General features: G+C 44.3%; 1 protein-coding gene across 1 annotated transcript in view; it reads left to right on the top strand.

Moving 5' to 3' along the window:
- The first annotated feature begins 1331 nt into the window (after positions 1–1331).
- The window catches only part of LOC146188093 (transient receptor potential cation channel subfamily M member-like 2), a 189103-nt gene continuing 166586 nt past the window's right edge, over positions 1332–23848 (top strand). Inside the window, 7 exon segments of the mRNA XM_084604993.1 lie at positions 1332–1397; positions 5544–5636; positions 13184–13363; positions 16251–16469; positions 17235–17393; positions 17468–17480; positions 22274–22484. Coding sequence (XP_084461119.1) covers positions 1332–1397; positions 5544–5636; positions 13184–13363; positions 16251–16469; positions 17235–17393; positions 17468–17480; positions 22274–22484 — 941 coding nt within the window.

Below are 23848 nucleotides of genomic sequence, written 5' to 3'. Positions count from 1 at the left end.
CTTATCGATATAAACGATCTGTCAAGTGACATATGCTCTAACATACGCTTATTTTTTGACGATTGTGATCTTATAATTACAGTGGTCGTCAGCTTCTGCAATCCGACATAGATCACATTTAACTTGGTGCAGTAAATGGCTATTATCTCTTAACATGAAAAAAAAACCTCTTTACTTTCCTATCACAGGCATCCCTCTGAACCATCATCAAAGTACCTAATTGCTAACTCAGAAATCGCAGCTGTAACCACATATAGATGCATTGGCCTTCATTTAACACATGATCTTAAGTGGGCATACCACGTAACACAAATTTCTAAAGAAGCAAATAGAATTCTGGTGTATTTTCGGCGAACTCTACGCCTAGCACCAACACCGTGTTGACGGCACTCTATACACTCACATTTTATGTGCTGCTTTTGAGAACTATTTTAGTGTACAACATATACCTGGTTCGAGCGCCTAGGTTACTCGGGCACCGACGTGCACCTCAAATCCGACCACAGAGGCTCCATTTCACAGGTTAAAAAGCACTAAAAGACATCGAAAAGCTCAGTTGGCAGTAACCACAGTTAGCAGCATGACTACTGTTTGGTCCGCCGCATCGGCTTGCTGTGGCTACGCGTAACCGCGGTTGACGCGCTGCTCGTGCACAGAACATGCAGCAGAAGACGCGGCGTTGGTTTATGTCGTCACCGGTTGCAGCGGTTGCCAGATCTACAACCTGCTCACAAAAAAAAAAAAAAAAAAAACACGAAAATACTAGGTTTAAAAATATCTGCTGCACCGATGGAGCTGAAACGTCGATGGCTAGTCGTCTGGCACATCGGGAATAAGATGCAATAAACAGCTTATATTCCAAAATTGGTGTCATGACCCCCTTAAAATAGGAAAATGCGCAGATGCACTGTTTCATGCGCGAAGCATTCCTTATTTCGTGCGTTGTTGGCAATGGCCGCACTGGAGCCGTGGAGGCCTCTAACGGCTGGTACGGTAAGCACGACACATAGAAAGCAGTGCTGAATACTCTCAGTCCACCAGTGTTGTGAATACATTCAGAAGCGGAGGCCTCGACAGAAACGATAACGTCAACATTTGGGCACGTGGCGTCTCACCGGGCAACCTATACCACATTTTTGAGCAAGGATTTAATGAAAGCTGGTGTTGTAAATGATTTTTTTTCTAATGAAACTATAATTGTGTTTTCATGCACTCAGTACTTGCTTAGTTGGAACATTACCAAACTGAAGACGGAGTATCGCGTGAGCACGGTGCAGCAGCACGTGCGTCTGGCAGCTCGTGTCACCGTTCTTGCATTGTTATTCTGGAGAATGGCGGCTTTGTTTGGGTCTTCGTCGACGGTGCAGAACCCCAAGAATTGTGTTGCGGAGCCTACGGTGAGTGAGGCTCCATTTTCCTGCGTAGAGCTTTAGCTGCCTCAGCAAAAGCACCGGAAGGAAACGGTTGAAAAGCGCGCTTGTTCTCAAAACAGACCGATGACTGTCTGCACTTTGGCGTAGCCCCATCAAGCTTTCTCGAAGTTTCGATAAGTGTGAGCCTGCGTGGCCTTCCTGAAGTTGGCTTCTAGGCACACAGTATTAGCTGTCCACTTTTTCCAACAGGAAATAAAATCCAGGAAGGCTCTGAAAACAGGCATCGCGCGCGGAAGCTCACAGCGTCCTCAAAGCCGACGAGACACTTAGAAGTGGACCTTTCGCATTTTGACACGCGGCGGCCAGCATGGACTTTCGCGCAGTTAAATCTAGGCATCCTTTGGTATTATGCAAAATTTCTTATCTGATAGTGAAAGACCGTCAAGCTTCTTGCCTCTCGTTAAAGCGCTTCTAATCCTGAGGCACGGCCGCTCAATGGAAACGAACCTATACTATAGTATAGGTGAGGCCCGTCGCATCGCCAAAAACAAGCGTGCTGCGCCTCGTTACCATCGCTGCCGCCGTGACGCCACTGCTCCGGGACGGATGACACATGTGCAGTATATGGTAAATACAAAGAAACAATTAACCATCTTATACTTGAATGCGATGGTATCTATCCGGAAGTCGATGCAGGCGCAGCCACTCTTCGTGAGGCCCTGGAGTTTAGATACCAATGGCCGGGTGAATAAACCTGCGATGGAAGCTTGAAAAACGATCGGAAGATTGGTGGCTTAAAAGCAGAAAAGTAACATATAGTGAGTAATGTAGAAACAAAAATTCAATAAATAGAACGATTGTATAGTTAACTGATCTAAAACAATAATTAAGATATAGAAAAAAAAACAGCATGATATAGCTACGGCTACCACCCAGTTTCAAAGGGGACGCTCCTATATTCCATCCATCTATATCCATCTATCCATCCATCCATCCATCCATCCAGTTACGGGTGAACACTTGCTCTTTCTTCGAAACGTCGATTTGGTCAGCGCTTGGTAATTTAACGATTTAAGACCAGCTGTGTATCATAAAGTATTAATGATGTCACGCGCATCTTTGAGATTGATCGCAACTCGTCATCATGGTGCCGCTGCCTCGACAGAGAAACGCATTCGCTTCCAAGCTGAAAAACAATCGTACTGCAGTGCGCGTCATTTGTAAGCGCGCTTCATTGATTGGTCGCCCATTATGTTATCGGCGTTTTAAAAGCACGAAACCGCCTGATGGCTGGATTATCTTATTACATACAACTATCTGCACTTAAATCGCTTCGGGCCAATTAGAAACTCCGTATACTTTATAGCACACTTGGGTTTCCGTACGCAGCGCTGTTACGCATAATATTACAGCTTCTTCCTACCTATCCAATTGCTGTAAGCATTCTTCTTAAAAGCAGCAGTCATAAATACTACTTTACTGTAATTGTCGCAGTCAAAGTCACGGAAGGTATGCAAACGTTGGGAGCTTCGTTTTAATACGAAGAACTTTCTTCGAGAGAAATTCATGTGCAATACAGAGGTGAACGGGACTGAATGTCTGCAATATTTGCGCAGTTTTGGATCGGTAACTGCGCTGGAGCTTTTAACGCTTATGTAAGCTATATGCAGCACAGTGAAAAGAGATGTGATATGAAAATCACTATCTGCTTTAAAATTATTAATTATATATGTTCCATCGGTCTCTGGTACAGGGCTCTAGGCGAGCCACCTCACGTTGATACAAATCTTTACTGGTAAATAATGCCACTCATTTCGTCAGCAGCACTTGTATTACTTTTCTAAGAAATGTTTTGCAGAGATGCTTCCTGTGACTGCGGTCTTCTATTTCAAATATTTATGCAATGGGGATGAAGTGCTATATTCCACATGCCACCTCGCGTCCTCGTCTGACATCCAGGAAGTTTATGACCTTTATAAAAATAAAGGTAGTATGTAAATTTACATAGACCAGTCACTTTCATTTTAGATATCTCAAGTGTACATCAGAGCTATTTATTTTTTTTCTCTCTAGGCCGTCGTATTCATGTCAAGTTCTTCAAGCCGTGTTATCGCAAGAGCTGTCAAATCGTGGTTTCTAGTTTATTTTTTGCTGCCTTTCATGCCACTTGCAGTGCCAATACTTTGTAAACAAATCTAGTGGGAGTCGCTAAGATAAGCGGGATCTTTATTCTTCTGCACGTGCTTCTTGTAACCCTCCTATTTTAAGTGCAGAAAGTATACACTCTGTCATCATTCGGCTCCCCCTTCCCTGATTGTCCTTCCCGGAACCCAGCAGCGTCAAAGGCCATGCTCTGCAGAAATTCCAGTGTCGGCGTTGTGAACGAAAACTCACTGTACGTCCCTGGAAGTAGTTGGTGCCAGATGAGATATGTTCTGGTACTGATTGGTCGGTGGGATCTCTAACATCACTTGACCACATTACATGGTTAAGTTGGCGGCGCTGCCAACAGTGGCTCGTCCTTTGAAATGGGAAGGTGGGATTGCATTTTAACCCCCGGCACCCTCAGGTCTCGAGCACGCACGCGACCTCTAGACCACGCAGGCCCGTTCGAAAGTCTTATTTAAAACATGCGTTTATGTATGCCTCGGTGGTCTGTCAAATAATGTGCTAGCTAGCTTACGACTCTGTGTTAATGTGAGAACACACAGAAGAAAACATTAAGAGGTTATAAAGATCGGACAAGTATCAAAGTGCGTGTATACAAACGAGAATCTGAAAGGCAAGCAGCAGAAAGGGAAAGCTGTCCCGTCATACGGTGAAAAGCGGAGCTTAAATGCGTCCTCTCAATTTTTTTCAGCCGCACTATCCGACGTTGTGAATCGCACGGGAACAAGGAGTAACAGATTGCCGGATCTTTTATTGTATTGACGCTGCTCAGTGGCACACAGCGGTTGCTTGGCATGGTGCCGCATGTGCTTAGGGGGCTGTTTAGACAGGCACCGATCACACACGCGCGCAGCACTAGCCTGAACCAGGCAACCAGGCAGAACAGTAACAATGAAAACGCGCCAACACAGCCGACGAACTTCTTCCGCGGTGAGCGTCTGTTCTGACGACACTTCGTCACGGAATAGTCGCGGCCCCGTGGATATTAACGGCGGAAGCGTCATCAATCACACTGTTGCCCAGCCATTGAGACGCGACACGATGGGCTGCAGCAAGTGCACCCCCTTTAAGTGTCATTGACACAGGCGTGCACTCGCTAACTTCGGCGTCCACAGTCAGTGTTTAAGTAGTGCACCTGTCACGCGTAGCCTTCCAGTGGTTTTCGTAGTTCTTTATTCAATTGCGGAGGAATTCTTAAATGAGAGATCAACCCGGGCTACCACAATGAGGCGCCTTAGCGCGGAGTTTGTATGATTTGTGCAGACCGTATAGGGCTTCTCAGCCTACGCTGATGTGAGCGCCAATGTCTTCTCGCCAGTGTCCTGCTTTTTTCACTTTCGCAATGCAAAATACTCTACTAGGTAAGTTCTTTTTTGTTTTGAATCGCGTAGCTCAGAAGACATGTCATAAGTAACCCCGAAACGCAAATTATTGATTTTTTGCAACTGCCTGTTCATATTTACGAGCTGTAACGCATCAAAACGCAGCGGACGCTAAACGAGGATACGCGCGTTCTGACAAGCACACTGCTTCCGTTCCAAGTCCTTCAGTGCCTGATCATTGCTTTTAGATGTTCCGTGGTTTTTTAAAATAATATACGCGACGGCCGTTGGGCTTGTCCTTTAATGAGGACGATGCTAGCTGTAGGCGTGCATTAAATGGCTATCGATTCATAGCGCTCCTGAATATCCCTAGGGGGCCGAAGAATTTTATTACTGATTACAGGGTGCTTAGGACAGAGCCCATTATGTTCGTACAGATGGCACTAACATGGTCAAGATACGCAAAATCTATCGTGAGAAGAATATTTGGGATGGAAGCCATGTGCCATGCGCCTAGCACAGCTTGCTTTGAACAACACTGGCGTAATTCTTGGGCACAACTTGTACTAAAAAGGAGATTGTAAACGCATCGTGTTTGATCCCCTGCGCCATGTATGGCACGCCATGATTTGGCGGCCAAAGCCGGGTGTATATACATACGTGCTTTTGTATTTTCCAGGTCCAGTCTGCCACCGCGGACGAACCTACGCCCCGGTACCTTTGCGGGAAAGGAACGATACACTTCTGGAAGAATTTTGCTTTCGAACCGGAGGTAACGAAAACAATTCGTGAGGCACTTAAGACCCTTCAAGAGTGATAAGGCAAAAGCCCTACTCTAGTGTTTGTTTGCCAGAACACCGGAGATTACAATGATTCTTCCATGCCGGATTCGAGGCGAGCAGCTCCACTCGATAGCGATGGCGCGCTTGTTGCGGCGCTTGGTCTACATAGCTCGCGGCAGATGGCGTGCGCCAAGCGCCCTCCTGGAGACCGGATTGAAGGCGTCGTCTTAGCGCCCCTACGCTGTCAGGTTCTAGTAACGTTGGTCAGGAGACCAGAGGAACGCTAGACAAGGAGAACTAACTTGTTTCTCACGTACCCGGCGTGGCGTATTTGGTTAAGGTGCTCGTGTGGTGATCGTAGGGGTAGGTGTTTGATTCCCGGGGAGGGATGATCTTTTAAAGTTGAACAGAACCCCACCGATACCCCGCGGAATCTCGCTAACACTGGTGAGCATCTATAAAAGCTTTCGCTATTTAAAAAAAAGCTTGAAACGCCCGTATAGTAGAACGCACCGTCGACGACGAATAAAATGAAACACCGCTAGAGAAACGGGACAAGCGAGCAACACTAGCGCATGTGAGTGGCTTGTCCAGTCTTTCCAGCGATTTCTTATTCTATTCTTCAGCATGTACCGACGAGCGTGTATTGGCTCTCCTCTGGAAAGACGACGAGTTCGATTCTGCACATTTTCACAAGAGCCACATTTAGTTTGTGATCTGTTCGCCTGAACACTCAAGACGGAAATCGGAGAGACCGGGATGAAGGTCTTTAGCGAACGTGCAGCAGAAAAGAGGTATAGAGCGTCAGCAACCAGTTAAGTCGCCAGGAGGTTCTTGGGAACGGCGACATTCCCACCAAGCACACCAAATTATCTGCTTATTTTGTCTGCATTTTTCTCCGCTAAGCACGATCACTTTCAGAAATATGCTGTGGGCTAGAGACTCGCTTACATCAAGCACGTAGGGATTTATTCGACCTTAAATGGCACACCGTCAATTGTAAGCTCAAAGAACCAAAAACGCGATCCTGAGTCCTACGATGCTGTTGAGTGGCTACCCATAATGAAAACTTGGTCTTTAAACGGAGGATGGCACTCCTCCGAACGGCTTATTCTCACAGCCTTAACAGAGTCGTACTTCCAGCGTGGCCGCATTTTAAGCACGGGAAATCTTATCTTTTCGCCAACGAGGTAGGGGATTCGTTTGTTCATAAAGTCAAAACGCTTAAACTTCTGGCTAGAATTCTAATATTGTGCGATAGCGGTACTGCGCAAACTTTCTGTGCCTGTCGCTCTGATGCACTCTAGTTTTACCTGTACATGTGGCGCCCTCTGGTGGTCGCCGCGTCAAAGGGCGGAAGTTTAAGTGTGGCCTCTGCGATCAGATCATGTGCAATGGCGCGCTTGATTACGGAGGACACGGGTTTAACCCTACTTGTGGCGCCGTCGAAGAGCCGCTGCGTAGAATTGCTGAGGTTTAACCCTACCAAGACCTGGTTACAACGCAAGAAAGCTTACGCCGCGGTAGCTTATTGGTCAATACGCTCAGCTACCGATTCCGAGTTCCCGGGTTCATTGAATCCGCTCCGATGGCTTCCTTATTCATGCGACTGCATTACAAGAGGTTACGATCAGTCATTGTTCAGTCATGGGCTCCGTTACTCTATCTTCTGTTTGGCAAACTTAAAAGAACCCTCGGGGGGACCCGCACGTTGGAACCACTATACTAGACTCGGTTTGGACTAGCCGCATGAGCCACGTGTTTGTGACCTCACGAAACCGCTTAGCCAATTAAAGCCACTGCATAAGCGCTCGACATTTTGCTAGGCTAGCGCTGATACCTCCTGATTTGCGATTTCGCTCTAAAAACAAAGCTGCTACTTACCGTTTATGTGCGTGGGATCATAGTGATATTGAACATGTGGGATAGAATGCATAAGCAAAAATGTCATTTAGCGCAGGGCGCGAATTACAGATTTGTATTACCTTTCACGTGCCTGATACAAGCACGTAGCACCAGCAGAGATATCCTTATTATATTTAACGCGTAACAGTGGTTCCACTATTATGCTTCACATGTTACGGAGCGAAGGCTGTACACCGTGCTGTAGCTCTTTCTCGAGCTTTCAGTAAACCTCCGCTCGTTCAGAGCATTAGACCGATGTGATCTATACTTTCAAAGGCGGAGTTTGACATACGCGCAAGTTTGTCGATTTTACCTTCCTGTAGTCGTATCGCGTTCACTGCTTCATACCTTTCTAGAGACGCCTTATCATAGCCGCCAAAAACAGAACTAAGCACAAGCGCTTCAACGCGCCTAAAGCTGTGGGTTCAATCTTGAACGCGCACTTCAATCATCGTCAATGCATTAGAATGGGCTTTACATGAGCTGTTTTATGAATTCCACTTTCCCGAGCAAGGACAGTTTTCTTGCTTTCTTGCTTAATTAGAGGTCGCTCTTGCTGGTGAGAACCGCATAGGTTTTCAGCTATTTTCGTTTTTCTTTAAAGTGAGTCCAACAAGCATATGCTTGTATTATATTTTGTACAAAGATTTGTATTATATTTTGTATTTATATTGTACAAAGATTTTTCAACAGTCTCTTGACACATGTACATTACCTACGCAATGGAAGATTGGGAAGGTGGTTCCTCTTCATAAGTCGGGAAGCAAAAACATTGCCAACAATTATCGTCCCATCTCTCTAACAAGTACATGCTGTAAGTTCATCATCATCAGCAGCCTGATTATACCCACTGCAGGGCGAAGGCCTCTCCCATATCTCTCCACTTAACCCGGTTCTGTGCTAGCTGCATCCACTTGACCCCTGCGAACTTCTTAATCTCATCTGCCCACCTAACTTTCTGCCGCCCCCTGCTACGCTTTCCTTCCCTTGGAATCCAGTTTGTTACCCTCAGCGACCATCGGTTATCCTCTCTTCGCACTACATGTCCTGCCCATGTCCATTTCTTCTTCTTAATTTCCACTAGAATGTCGTTAACTTGAGTTATTTCTCTGACCCACTCTGCACGCTTTCTATCTCTTAATGTTACCCCTACCATTTTTCGTTCCATAGCCCTCTGGGTTGTCCTCAACTTAAGTAGAACTCTCTTAGTTAGCCTCCACGTTTCAGCCCCATAGGTGAGTACAGGCAAGATGCAACTGTTGTATACTTTCCTCTTGAGCGATACCGGTAAGCTGCTAGTCATAATCTGCGAGTGCTTGCCAAATGCGCTCCATCCCAACCTTATTCTTCTTGTTATTTCCTTTTCATGGTCCGGATCTGCGGTTACTACCTGTCCTAAGTAGATATATTCGCCTACTACTTCCAGTATTTCGCTACCTAATGTAAACTCCTGTTCCTTCCCGAGGCTGTTGAACATTACCTTAGTCTCCTGCATATTGATTTTCAAGCCTACCTTTCTACTTTTCCTGTCTAGGTCATCAATCATTATTTGCAGTTCATCTCCCGAGTTGCTTAGCAAGGCAATGTCATCAGCAAATCGCAGATTACTGAGGCATTCTCCACCTAGCCTTATCCCTAACTGCTCCCATTCCAAGTCTCTGAATACTTCCTCTAAACAAGCTGTGAATAGTACTGGGGAGATTGTGTCTCCTTGCCTAACACCTTTCTTTATGGGAATTTTGTTACTTTCTTTATGCAGAACTATGGTTGCTGTGCAGCCACTATATATATCTTCCAGCACTTTCACGTACGGCTCGTCTACCCCCTGATTTCGCAATGCCTGCATCACCGCCGAGGTTTCAACTGAGTCAAATGCTTTTTCGTAATCAATGAATGCTATGTATAAGGGCTGGTTATATTCCGCGTATTTTTCTATCACCTGATTGATGGTATGGATATGATCGATAGTAGAGTACCGTTTCCGAAACCCTGCTTGATCCTTTGCTTGATTGCAGTCTAAGGTTGTCCTGATTCTATTAGCCTTAGTAAATACCTTATACGTAACAGACAGTAAGCTGATTGGTCTGTAATTTTTAAGGTCCTTAGAGTCCCCTTTCTTGTGAATGAGGATAATGTTTGCATTCTTCCATGCTTCCGGTACCGTCGATGACACCAGGCACTGCGTATACAGGGTGGCCAGTTTTTCTAGCACGATATCCCCCCCGTCCTTCAGCAAATCTGTAGTTATCTGATCCTCTCCAGCTGATTTCCCCCTTTTCATAGTTTCTAGTGCTTTCTTGACCTCGTCCTTCGTCACTGGTGGAACGTCTGACTGTTTTTCCCTACCGCCAATCTCATTACGGTCCTGACTACTTTGGCTGCTGTAGAGATCTGTATAGAACTCCTCGGCTACTTTGACTATCTTGTCCATATTAGTGATGACGTTGCCCGCCTTGTCCTTTATCGCATACATCTGGTTTTTGCCTATGCCCAATTTCTTCTTTGCCGCTTTAAGGCTTCCCCCGTTCTTTACAGCATGCTCAATTTTCTCCATGTTATACTTCCTTATATCGGCCACCTTGCGCTTATTGATTAGCTTTGATATCTCGGCCAATTGGATCTGGTCTGTTGGATTGGAAGCTTTCATACTCTGCCGTTTCTTAATCAAATCTTTCGTCTCCTTAGACAGCTTACCGGTATCCTCTCTAACTATCCTACCGCCTACTTCTACCGCGCACTCAGTAATGATATCTCTGAAATTATTGTTCCTTGCCTCTAGGGTAATGTCGCCATCCTCAGTTAGAGCTGAATACCTATTCTGTAGCGAGATCCTGAACTCTTCTGCCCTCCCCCTCACCGCTAATTCGTTGATGGGTTTCTTTCTTACTAATCTATTGCGTTCCTTCTTCAGATCTAGGCTAATTCGGGACCTCACCATCCTGTGGTCACTACATCGAACTTTCCCGATTACCTCTACATCCTGCACAATGGCGGGGGTTGAACACATTATGAAGTCGATTTCATTTTTAGTCTCTCCGTTAGGACTTTTCCATGTCCATTTTCGGTTCTTCCGTTTGCTAAAGAAGGTATTCATGATTCGTAAGTTATTGCGGTCTGCAAACTCAACTAGTAACTCCCCCCTGCTATTCCTAGAACCAATGCCATAGTCACCTACTGCCTTGCCTCCTGCCTGTTTTTTCCCTACCTTGGCATTGAAGTCGCCCATTAGTACAGTATACTGCGTCTTTACTTTTCGCATTGCCGATTCTACATCTTCATAGAAGCTTTCAACTGCCTGGTCATCATAACTACATGTAAGTGCATAGGCCTGTACAACCTTCAGTTTATACCGCTTATTAAGCCTAATTACGATGCCTGCAACCCTCTCATTAATACTATAGAATTCATCTATATTATCCGCTATATACTTATTGACAAGGAAACCTACTCCTAGTTGTCGCCTCTCTGGTAAACCTCGATAACATGCATGCCCATCCTTCAGTACAGTATATGCCTCATTCGGCCTCCTAACCTCACTAAGCCCTATGACATCCCATTTCATGCCCTCTAGTTCCTCTAACAGCATGCTGTAAGTTACTAGAGCACATAATCTTCAAAGCAGTGACAGTATTCCTTGAAGCAAACTCGTTCTTTACAATGGCACAACATGGTTTTCGTAAGTCGTACTCATGTGAAACTCAGCTCTTATCTTTCACCCATAAACTGCACCACATTCTGGATCGATCCTCATTCGCTGATTGCATATTTTTAGATTTTTCGAAGGCTTTCGACAAGGTTTGTCATAAACTGCTGCTTCACAAACTTCGTCATCTTAACATCGAACCAAACGTTTTAAAATGGATTGAATGCTTTCTTACTAACCGCTCACAATTCGTATCAGTAAACGGTCATAACTCTTCGCTTTCTGATGTGAACTCCGGTGTACCTCAAGGATCCGTACTAGGACCTTTACTCTTTTTAATTTACATAAACGACCTGCCCTCTGAGATAACTTCTAACATGCACCTCTTTGCCGATGATTGCGTTATTTTCCGTGAAATTAAAAACCCAGATGATATTAACTGTCTTCAAACTGATCTCACTGCGATTGCTACCTGGTGTGAAAAATGGTTAATGCAACTTAATATTAGTAAATGTAAATGCATGCGTGTAACAAGGATTTCTAATGACTCGCATGTTTACTATTTGAATAACGTTCCTTTGGAATCAACAAACTCATATAAGTACCTGGGCATAATTATTTCATCTAACCTCACGTGGACAACCCATATTGAATATGTAATTAACAACGCTAACCGCATGCTTGGTTACTTACGCCGTGCCTTTTCGAGAGCTCCATCGTCATTAAAGTTATTGCTATATAAAACACTAATACGCCGTAAATTAGAGTATGCATCATCTGTATGGGATCCAGGTTATGAAAAACTAATCACCGCTATAGAACTTGTTCAAAATAACTCCGTCCGTTTCATTTATTCTAATTACAGCCGAACCGAAAGTATTACAGCCATGAAGTCCGACCTTCAACTTCCATCATTAAGATCACGTCGCAAAATATCTCGCTTAGTCCTGTTCCACAAGCTCTATCATCATCCTAGCCTGAGTGACGAATTCTTTCTTCAACCTCACTATGTATCCCATCGCAATGACCATCATCATAAAATCGGCCTCGGTAGATGTAATACACACGCTTTCTTACAGTCATTCATACCCCGAACATCGACTGAATGGAACCACCTTCCCGCAGATATTGTTTCCATCAATGATAACTCAAATTTTCGTACTGCTTTAGCTAATATTGTATACTGACAGGACTTTTGCACTGCTTCTTATTGTATCTAATTTTTTGTATTTATTGTTGTATTTTAGATATTTTTGAAATTCATACCCTTGTAAACTATACGGTTATGCTTATTTTGTTTTGTTGTTAACCCACTCCCCTCTTCAATGCCTTTACGGGCCCTGAGGGTATTGTAAATAAATAAATAAATATATATATACATATATATATATATATATATATATATATACCATAGACCGTTTATTATAATTATAGCGACAGCAATACTACTCTGGGTTTCGAGCCTTCAGCGTAGCGCGGCCGCACCCACGTGACGCTGTGACGTCACACCCCACGTAAGAATAGGGTGAGAGCTGGGCTACAAACTCAAGCGGTCGGCGTAGCGCGGTCGCAGCCACGGCGCAGCGCGTGACACAAAAGCGGTCGGCGTGGCGCGCTAGAGGCGCAGCTGGTACTTAAGTAAGTGATACGTGACGTCAGGCACGTTCATACGGCTTGGTTAAAGCGGGGCTTTATATCTGGGCTGGCAGGAGCTGCCAACTTGGGTCTCTCGTTTCACATGGGACGGTTATGTCAGAATTAGCCTGTAGGACCCTGGAATTCACGTTACCCCTATAGGCCACTAAGGCACGTTCATATGGGTTGGTTAAAGTGGGACTTTATATGTGGGCTGAGGAAGAAGAAAAAGAGAACAAGAAGAACGCCCGGTCACCCGCAGCTAATGCTTTCGCTCAATATTTGGTTGAGAAGCGTAGAACACTTGTAATTTTTGAGAATAGGGGACGGCAGGCATATGCCCTTCATTCGCAGGGCCGGCCGTACATCCGGGTCACACACGACATCAACATCGAGGATGTGCTCACAATCTTCACCCGTGATTGGAAGTTCACACTGCCTCGGATCGTGCTCGTCATCATCTCCAGCCTCGCCACCTGGCAAGAGTGGAGCGCTCCACGGCAACTGGAGAACCTTAAAGAGGGTCTTATCAAGGTACATACTGGTCTTTGTTGATCGATACATATGGTCGTTATACTGAGACATGTCGAGCGGCTATCGGAATTAGCACGACATTTGTACTTTATTGTTAGTCACCATGATCATGGCACCTACTCTAGGACAAATTTAGTACAATTAAAGAAAAGAGCGCTACGTAAGTTCGCCATAGCCACCTAAAGAGTTATTAAATATGTTCAGTGATAGCGTGCAGGTTTAGATCAGGATAGCGTCTGCGCATGGGCACTAGCGCCTCATTCTTCCCTTTCCTTCCTAACCGATAGGGTCCCCATATTCTAAAGCTTGCTATATTGCTACTGAAGTGTCCTTTTTTTGTGGCACTTTACTAATTTAGGATATTTTAAGCAGCAAAGGTTGCTTTAGTGCCTTAATGCGATAGATGAGCCAATGTTTCGGGGCTGCCCCTGGCTCTTCCTCCTGATTGGCTGGATGGAGAACAACGGGCACTTATAATCCATTTTGCTTGCTAGCACAGTTCTGGGAAGGGATTACTGCCACGTCATAACCTCTTCACAACGGCAGGTTGAGTATCCCTTCAGTCAATGGACGACAAACTTGAAGGGATCGGCTCGTGTGACATGGTAGTTTTCAATAACCATTAAAAGTGAGAGAAGGACCGAAAGCAGTTTCACGGGTGGATTTTAATTCGAGATGGCCATTAAAACAACCTTGTACGAAAACACTGAAGAAACATCAACCAGCCTTAAATTAATTTTTATTTCTGAGGAAACAACCTCTCTCTAAAGAAAATGTAAACAGACGGTCGATAGTTCTGTGTGCCGCCCAGCTGAATTTAGCTTTTTGCCCCTTCTTTACGACAAACGAGACAAATATGCGCCCAAAATGTGCAGCAGCTACGGTATCTTTGAACAGGAGAAACAGGATTACAGATCTATGGCATCTTCGTTGCCGGAAAATAAATCCCACTAAGACAACTCGGGTGCCTTATAAGCAGCCACTGTTTCAGATGGATTTCGCCGAACAGTGAAATACTGCACGAATTGTATACGGCTTATTCGGTGGAAAATCTGTCGCCCTAACCACGCTTTGGTTTCAACTCCAGTTCTGTCGAGAGGTGTCGTGCTCGGAACATGACAGGACGAATGGAGGCCTGTAGTTGATCAATAAGTGCGGTAATGAATGGGAATTACTATTCGCGATTGGGAGCAATTGCTAAAGTCGCAGTTGCTTGATTAGTTATTGATTAGGTATGGGTATGCCTCTGGATAGTGATATTTGGCAGCTGTCTTGACCGAGCAATAATTGGATGGCAGTTGATGTGGTGTCGCAAAGCCATATTTCACGGCTGAATCGGCAGGCGCTGCCAACTCGGGTTTCTCCTCCCAGCCGGAAAAAACTACAGAAAATTTTCTGTTGTTACGACAGGCTTTCTGTGCGGTTTTTGACGGCAAACCTGTTGTGACAACAGAACGTTCTGTATTAACACCAGAAATTTCTGTAGTTACAAAAGGAAAGTGATACAGAACTACAGACAACAGAAATATACTACAGAAAAGTACTACAGAACTACAGAAAAATCTGACGTTTACGACATAACTACAGAAGTTTTTGTCCTATTTTTGACAAATTTCTGTATTTTTTTTCTACAGTGTTTTGAGATGGGAGTTCAAACATTCGTTGTAGCCACTTAGATCTTTATGTGCGATAAGGCTAAACCCTCTCCTGCGACTATTTGCGCTCATTTGTCGCTTTTTCACTCATCTGCTTTTTTTCCTATTATTTCTTTTTTTGCTCCATTTTGTCTGGTTTCTTTTTGCTCTTTTTTATTTTTCTACTTTTTCTCTTGGCTTTTCCTCTCTTTTATTGTTTTCACTCTTTCACTCTTGACTGACTGCATTCGATGTTCTAACACAATGGCGATGTCTGACATTTAATATTTTCAACGTTATTGCACGCTTTTTACACAATTTTGGCCTATTTTGCGCATATTTTGTGCCAATTTTGGGGTATGCATACTAAATCGACGTTCCTGGCTTTTTGGACGTCTAATTAATTTTTTTTTTGCTTTTAATAATACATTATTCTACATCAATGAAATTTTCCGCACAGACAATTTTTTTCCTCTTGCTACGTGGAATCATTCATTTTTCTCTACAAAGACGATGTGACATCCTCCGTGGGCGCACAAATCATGTCCACGTACACTCATGAGCCTATAAAAGCTTTCGCCTAAATACTCCGCGGCCTTGAGACCATGTCATTCAGTTGCCATTAGGCCGCGCAGTCCCGTTCGTGCGGCGTGCTTTAAATCTATGGAATACGTGTCTTATGATAATAATAATAATTGGTTCACAGGAAGGGAAAGGCGCAGTATCTGTCACACTTGCTCTGTGGACACCTGAACCGCGCCGTAAGAGAGGGGATGAAGGTGGGAGTGAAAGTGGAAAGAGAGAAAGAGGAGCCGTAGTGGAGGGCTACGGAGTAATTTCGACCACCTGGGGATCTTACGTGCGCTGACATCGCGCAGCACATGGACGCCTCTTCGTTTCGCCTCCATCGAAACGCAGCCTCCGAGGTCGGGATCGAACCCGGGTACTCCGGCACTGTAGTCGGGCGTCTTACCACTGCACCACCCCGGCGGGGCGAACTGTCTAAATGGGTGCATGGTTATTCACCTGCCTAACAGTGGGGAAGCTACCGAGTCAGCGCCGACACGTGTCTCGTTAGTGCCTCCACTGGATCGATCGCCGTGTCCCACTCTTCGAAAATATTTCGAAGTGCCCACGTTCCAGCCTGCGCTTTGTTATTGATTATCGATTACAGGATATAAATTTGCTTGTCTGAATATGCACGAGGTAAATAGGAAATGTCGTAGTTTACGCCGATATGCGCCTCCTTCCAGGCGGCCAACACTACGGCGATGTGGATACTGACGAATGGTATCAACGCGGGCATAGCAAAAGACATCGGTTCCTGGGTGAACGAGGAGCTCGTGCAGAGGCTGATCATGCGCTGCCACCGGCACCCACACACCGACTTCGAGAAGCTGCCGCCCCTCTGCCTCCTGGGTGTTGTGAGGGAAGACCTGCTCAATTGCGCCGATAAGTTTGAGGCCAGCAAGGTACGGGCATACTCGATCGGTTCTGTGCAATAAGATATTATCCAGGCGGTTCTGCTTTCCACATTCCTTATTTCTTGACAAAGCAGAGATAAGCAGCTGCGTTCGCGGATCGTTTTGAAAGTCTTAATGTTCTAATTAACTCAAACAAAAAAATATCCGTAGTATTCGTAGTTAAAATTGTGACACCGAAATGAATTAAACCATGAGCCGGACGGAGTCAATGCACATTCTTTATATTTAGCCTGGTGGCCGTTATTTCCATTTATTGACTGTAGCAGAAGAAAGTTGCACCGGCGTTAAGGCTCAGCTCCTTTATTGGTACACAGCTACGTAATCAGATGTATATGGCAGCTGCCAGTGCTTCGACAGTTGGCAACCGCAGAAGCCACGAGGAAGCCTTGATCGTCTTGATAAATGGCGTAAATTCAGCATATAGTTAGGGTATAGCTAGTGCTTGTCTTTTTTCTTTCGACTTGATTTCCTTTGCACAGCATTCGATTTCCATATCGTAGTCACAGACGCAAGGGCCCACTTGACCATTTAGGATCGCACGCAGTTTATTACTCCTAAATTTGACATAAGTTTACTTTGATTTGAGGCCAGTCAGTGGAAGCTGTTCGAATCTTTATGTGGAACTGCGAACGATCGTTTATTTATTTTTTCGGTGTTCAAGTGGTTGTTTCCCGTTAGGTTAGCGAGCGAGACACTCGTAATGAGGTTACTAAAGGATGTTTAATTACTTTTGTTCATTTATTTTCGCAGGAGGGAGCAATTTACATCGAAAATACCGGAAACCGCCCCGAAGAAAATAGGTTTGACCTGAATCCAGACCATACGCAGTTCATCATTGTTAAAGACGACACGGTGAACAAGACTGGCCTCAACTACTTCATTCTGAAGCTGGAGCAACATCTTTCCATGACGGTCAGCACTTTTATCTAAAAGATTGAAACATTGCCATATACCTTGTGGTATATGTCTTGTGTGGGTTAAAACAGGCTGAAGTGAAGAGTATGGCTATGAGCTGCACGGATGTGTAGGGGTGCGGATACTTTCTACCACGCGGAGATCTTTACCATGATCTGAAATGGCAGAGCGCGCGGCATTTCTTGTATTTTGCCCCGAGTTTCCACAGGTGCGCATTTTTATGCAACCCTCCCAATTGCAGATCCATGTTGGCAATGAACGAAAGAGACATAAAGCTATGTCGTTTGTCCTAAGTTTGACGGGTGCTATATTTTTAAGCATGACATGCTTCGAGCTCTTGTTGTCGCCGCCCTGATATGATTTCCAAAAATAACTTAGAGCTACATCCCGGCACTGATTTTTACTCGTGCGGGCACCGAACCAGATTTGACGAGACGAGTTCGCTCTCGATCCTCGTTATTGCTAGCATAAAAAATTAGGGGGACATTTAAGATTCGCTGTTAAGGATATGGTACGATATAGCGTCTCAAGAGCAAGGACGATGGTTTTCAGTTTTTTAATTGTGCATTTTTTTATTTTCAGTAATTTATGTTTCTAATTTTTACAAAAATCATAAAGCGGTACCTACCATCGATCAGCAAACATTAGGCTATCGTTTTGAGCAGTCTGACACTTTTAAATGCATATTTCTTTTTTAATCATTTCAGATATTTGGCGAATTACACACTCTAAATTTATTGATTAGCATTGTCAAGCGTTGGCTTTTTATTTTGAGCACTTTGATACCTTTTAACCATTTTTTTATCTTTATTTTTTTCTATCATTTCATTAAATACAAAAATTATACACTAAATTTCTTACATTAGCGTCATCAAGCATCGGCTTTGATTCTGAACATATTGAAACCTTTAAACCCCCTTTTTAAACATAGTAATTTTTTACTTGCTACGATTCATCAATTCTTTACAATGCTTTCATTACCAGGTCATCGCCTACCGCACCAATCAATCACCAATCATTACAACTCCAAATTACCATGATACGAATTTTTTACGCAGCCCCCAATTAGTTCTGGCACGTCATGCCAACTATTACTACTAGTAGCATAGTACTACTCCAGCGCCGACGGATTTCCGACCGAACGAGCGCTATAAACTATCGCATAAACCGGTATATGCTGGCCAAACAAGTTGTTACCTCACTGTTTACTAGTTGGAGACGCAATGTTGAAAGGTGCAGGACTATCATTGCCCGGTCGCACATCATACGCACCGTAGCGGCTAGTAAATGCGCGCCGTCACGAAATGAAACGCCCTTGATCGCAGTACTCCATTTAGTCAACGCTAATAACTGTGCAGCACTCGCGACTGTAGGAGCCTGCGTGTATCCAGATCGTCAACGTGGGTTCGTTAGGTAAAGAAATGTCAGTTTCGAGAGCAGCACAGCAAAATTGTACGGCCAGCTGTACAGGAACACAAGTGAAAAGCTACTTAACGTCAAAAGAGACCCTGAGCTTGTCATCGTCAGGTGCTGTCTCCTACGCTCTCGATGATGTCAGTCGAGTTGCGTACATCTTTTGAGCCAGAACAGACAATAGAGCACAGGACACAGTGGGGGTAGCTGGATACACTGTGAAGAGGCGGGCGCAAGGGCATGCCAGGTTTATGCACTTTCGGCAACTCGTAGAAAGCGGGGGCTTAAGCATTCGTGCAGAACAGAGTGAATTAAGTAGGGTGGCTTCTAGTTTGGGAGAACAAAACGGAATACATCTGAAAGAGGTTTCTCCAAGTCGTGCTGAACTTTTGCAGTTGGGTCCTTGTCAATTCGGAAGAAGGTGGCTTCATTTTGCAGCTAGGCTTTCCATTCTGCCTATATAGTCGGTTCGGTACAGGACTGTGCTGTTTCCTTTGTTCGCTGGGAGTATCAAGAGATCTTTGTTGTTTCGGAAGCTCTACACAGCGTCTTGTTGTTCTGTGGTCAGCGGGGGACATGTATTGTCCTGGGTGAACTTGGAGAGGACGCTGACTGCATGAGTCCTTGTTTCATCGCGGCGCGATGGTTGCACTTGGTTCATTTTTATTTTTCCTCACAGCTGCGCACACGGACAAGACGAAAGACTGTGGTTGCACGAAAACAACACTTGTTTGTGTGTAACCGTCGTTTTTCGTCCTGTACTTGTACGCTGTGAGCAAAATGGTTCCGCCCCAATGCTCCCAAATTTCTGCTTCACTTTTTTCACCCTCGCCCCACTGTGGTGATGCAGTGGTTAGGGTGCATGACTTCTGTGCCCAAGAATGCAGGATCGAATCCTGGCCGTGGCGGCCGCTTTCCGATGGAGGCGAAATGGAGTGACGTCCGTGTGCAGTGCGATGTCAGTGCACGTTATAGAACCCTTGGTGGTCAAACTTCCCGAAGTAGTCCACTACAACGTCTCTCATGGCCCGAGTCTCTTTGGGACGTTAAACCTCACAAACCAACCAACCAGCCATTTTTCCCACTGGATTTACCGCGATTTTTACAGCGAGCGGTTTTTTTCTTTGGTATCCCTAACAGACAAGACATCTGAAAGCCATTTTTTCCTGCCTTTCTATTCTCGAGAAATATTCTAGATGAAAGAGTTCATTTCGCCCATCTGTACCCATTTTCGCCAACCTGAATCCTTCAACACGCTTCTCATTCATGATATTCGCTCTACCCGATGGACAGCAGTGTATTCCTCACATCTGTGACGGTTCCACTCTTTCGGCTGTAAAGGCATGTAAGACATTCTGCATATTAAATACTGAGTTTTGCGTGGCGGTGTTTCATTTGTATCAGCAGCGCGCACACAATCAGGACAAAAGAAGGGCATAGGACGCCTTATTGTGTGCGCACTCCTGATACAAATGGATCACGACCAACTAGCCTGGCAGATCGTGTTATTCAAGTGTTTGTTGGCCCGGTGTATGCGGTAACTTTTTAATTCTTGTGCTTCACTTGTTGCCATCAAAATGGCTACTCTAAGGCTAGCTGCGCGGAAGGATATGAATCTGACCTATAGTAATGGCGCTGGAAAACTTTTTACTTACGACTTCAGTGTGTGTAAAGGTATAGTTATAATGTGAACTGATGACCTTATTATTACAAATGAACGGAAGGAAAATTCTGCTCGAGAGAGCAGCACAATGCAGACGTATAAAAATGTCTACCTAATTTCACTCCGGGAGAATGTTTTGGTGACTTGAAATAATGACTAATTTCATCTGGGACAAGCTATCCGCGTCATTAGGCTAACAATATATCGTAATGTTCATGCTACGAATTGTAGGGTCCCTGCGGTGGTGCGTAGGATGCCGTTGAAGATAAGCTATAGAGAGACCCCACAAAATGTCATTTGGTAACTGGCGCAGGTCTTAGTTCCAGAGACGACGAAACGCGAAGCAGCTGCCGCAGTGACAGTGTATTCTGTAGCATTGATGCGTGGATGGACGGATAGAATATAAGAGCGTCCCCTTTGCAACCGGGAGGTGGCAGTTGTCACCATTCTCGAGTTGCTGATTTTTTCCCTTTATATGCTGAAGGTTTTTATAGCCGTAGCAGTGCCCCCTAGGGGCATGACAAGATGCACGAGCGCGTGGCTCTTCTTCCACACAAAACACAAAGACATTTACGCATTCATATTGCAAATTAAAAGTACCGAGAATTACGCCTCGGTTCCATCACAAAGAGGCGTACACGCCAGACCGCCCCCGGTAACGTACTTGAGCGCCACTTTTTGTTTCCACCGATGTGCACTACATAAGCAGGATTGTTACTTAATGTTGATAACAAATTAGAAGAAATTGTTTTGTAAATCAGGTATCATCTTTGCCATTTTGAGCATCATGTACGTTATCAGCGGGATTTTATTTTTTATTTTGCAAAGGAAGAATAGAATATTAACCCAGACATACAATTCAAAATCGACCTTCGACTGCGGAGCTTCTGCCGGTAAACGTAAAGAAAAATGAGCGCTGGAATGAAGAATGAGGTTGTCGAATGTTCTACAGACAGGCAGAATTGCTAACGCTATAGTGAGAATATTTCACGTTATATCCTTGCTCGAAACAAAACCGATAAATTTATGAAATAAGAATTGCCCTGTTATCCTCGCGCCCTCCAGAACCCGTCGTTGTGTGCTGCACAATCCCTCCTAAAAGAAAACATTAGCACTATATTCTCCTTAGAATCCCCATAGTCTCCAAGGCAACCTGGTTTAGGGGGAACTCACATCGGCTTTTTAGAAAGCAATTAAGATCCTATTTTCGCACACTGTGTCAGATGAGGATACAAATTTTAGTCCACGTTACTGGGATCATCGAAATGTTGTATTGCGTATCCAGCAAAACGTAGCAACGTTTTTTTTTCATTAGCCGAAGCACGGCGTACAACGTTTTCCTTTTATGTAAGGCTAAACAGCTAGCTTGTGTAACTACGTCAGTTGCCACGTACATTAACCGAATCAGTTGCTTGAGTCTCAGTCACTGTGTCTTGAGATTAGAGGCAAGGTAGACATGCATAAGCCTACAGAAATCGATAGCTGTTTCCCCGCAACAAATATTTTCTCTGGCAAAGCTGCACAAAAGCCTACAGTAATTGTCTGTTAACCGAGGCCAAATTTGAAAAAAAAAAAAAATGCTGCTCATGGTCCAATCCACATATGTAGTAGAATCTTACAGGTTTTGAAATAAATAGAAATTTCAATCCTTGCCTTTTGCGTCGATTCTTCCGAAACATCGGCTGTGGCCTCATGTCAGAATATGTTTCACTAGGCGATCCATTCCGTCAAGGCATCCTTGAATCCATTCAAGCAGTGTTTCGCTGTACTTGAGGAGCAGTTTTTCGTTGGTTCCCTACAGCGATGGCCATCCAGTGTGGCGGGGAGGCTCTGGTGCATCCGCTGCTCTACTCGGCAGAGATCCCCCTGATAGCCGTTGTGTGCCAGGGGGGCACCGGCTGCAACAAGATGATCCTGGAGCACCTCAAGAAGCAGCTGCCCGCCATCGTCATCCAGTGCAGCGGAGGAGTAGCCGATCTTCTGGCACTCGCCTACAATGATATTGACAGGCTGTGCGACTTATTCGCCAATTCGCGGGTATATTGCAATATACACTGCTGAAACCTGAATGAAAACGAATGAAAACATCATGCTGACCTCAGACAAAGCAATATCCTTTTGAGAAACGTTTCATGCTGAACTATCCACATACAGGTTATACCATTTGAATAAAACGACATACAAATGTCTTATATAAGATGTCATTTACTATACGGATCATATTTTATAATATATGAGATCGTATAATATTTCCATGCTATTTGAATTCCATTACATAATAAAGACTGTATGATGCTATTGCATCATGGAACTTTTTTACTGGGGCAGCAGTGCTATGTGTGCGGTGGAAGACGCATGGAATCTTCCTTACTTGAGCCATTGAAGCTGTTTGATAGACACTACAAAGAATAGTGTCGCCAGTAAAGCGCTACATGTCTGTGAAGCAGGCCTGTTCTTAGGATGTACGGTGGTTTTTATTTATTGTGCTTACAGAATACTGCAGGAGAACTGCAGGCATGAGTCCAACAAAAAAAAAAGAGAGGGGGGGGGTGTACTTAACACCAAAAAAACTTTCACGGCAACCACTTTACAAACATGCAAAAGAGCGTTGTTTATAAAATAAAATAACGGAGTACGCTCAAATTATATCGCAATGATGACACTGGGAAGCATCTAGAAGGGTGCAAAAAAGGCAACGAAACAAATTGAAACCATTAATTGCAATCATACTGTGAAAAGCAAACTTTACATGGCAGTTATGGGCGCTTCAAGATGTGTAGACTGAATGCCTTCATTGGTTAACTTGTTCCAGGGAAAACAAGGGTATATAGTTCGAGGCGAAGACGAGTACTGGAATTACTTTGTTTTGCGAAATAAGATGAAATGCATGAGTATGTCTGGTCTCTCGTGCATTGAAAGGAGTTAAATAAAGATTGATCTCCATAGCCAGTTTACAGTTAAATAACTATAGGCGCATAATTTTAGGCGCAATTGCGTCCGTCTTGATTGCAGCATATATTATTATTTTTGGAATCCTTCAAACAGATAAGGAGTCTGTATCACCGTACATGGGGTAATTAAATTATGCAGCTTGGCGCTGAATAATGTCTGATGTGTCGATATTGTTTTTAGTGGAATAGTCTCATATTATGCAAGCATATTCTAGTTTTGGTCGGATTAGATAAATAAATGATAGGTACTACTTTACGTGGGGGTCGCCTTTTTAAGTCTAGGACGAAGAAAACATAGTTTGCGGAAGGCTGAGAAAGAAACATTGTTAATGCGTTTTCCAGTTTTGTTGACTTATCTTTTATCGGACCTATGTATTGGAACTCATTGATTTCGGCGAGGGGATTGTCCCGAATGGAATGAGTGA

This window comes from Amblyomma maculatum, chromosome 5 (assembly GCF_055883805.1).
Source record: "Amblyomma maculatum isolate TAMU_Amacu chromosome 5, ASM5588380v1, whole genome shotgun sequence".
Taxonomy (NCBI): Eukaryota; Metazoa; Arthropoda; class Arachnida; order Ixodida; family Ixodidae; genus Amblyomma; species Amblyomma maculatum.
The sequence above is the reverse complement of the archived record's forward strand: the minus strand, read 5'-3'. Positions and strand labels throughout refer to the sequence as shown.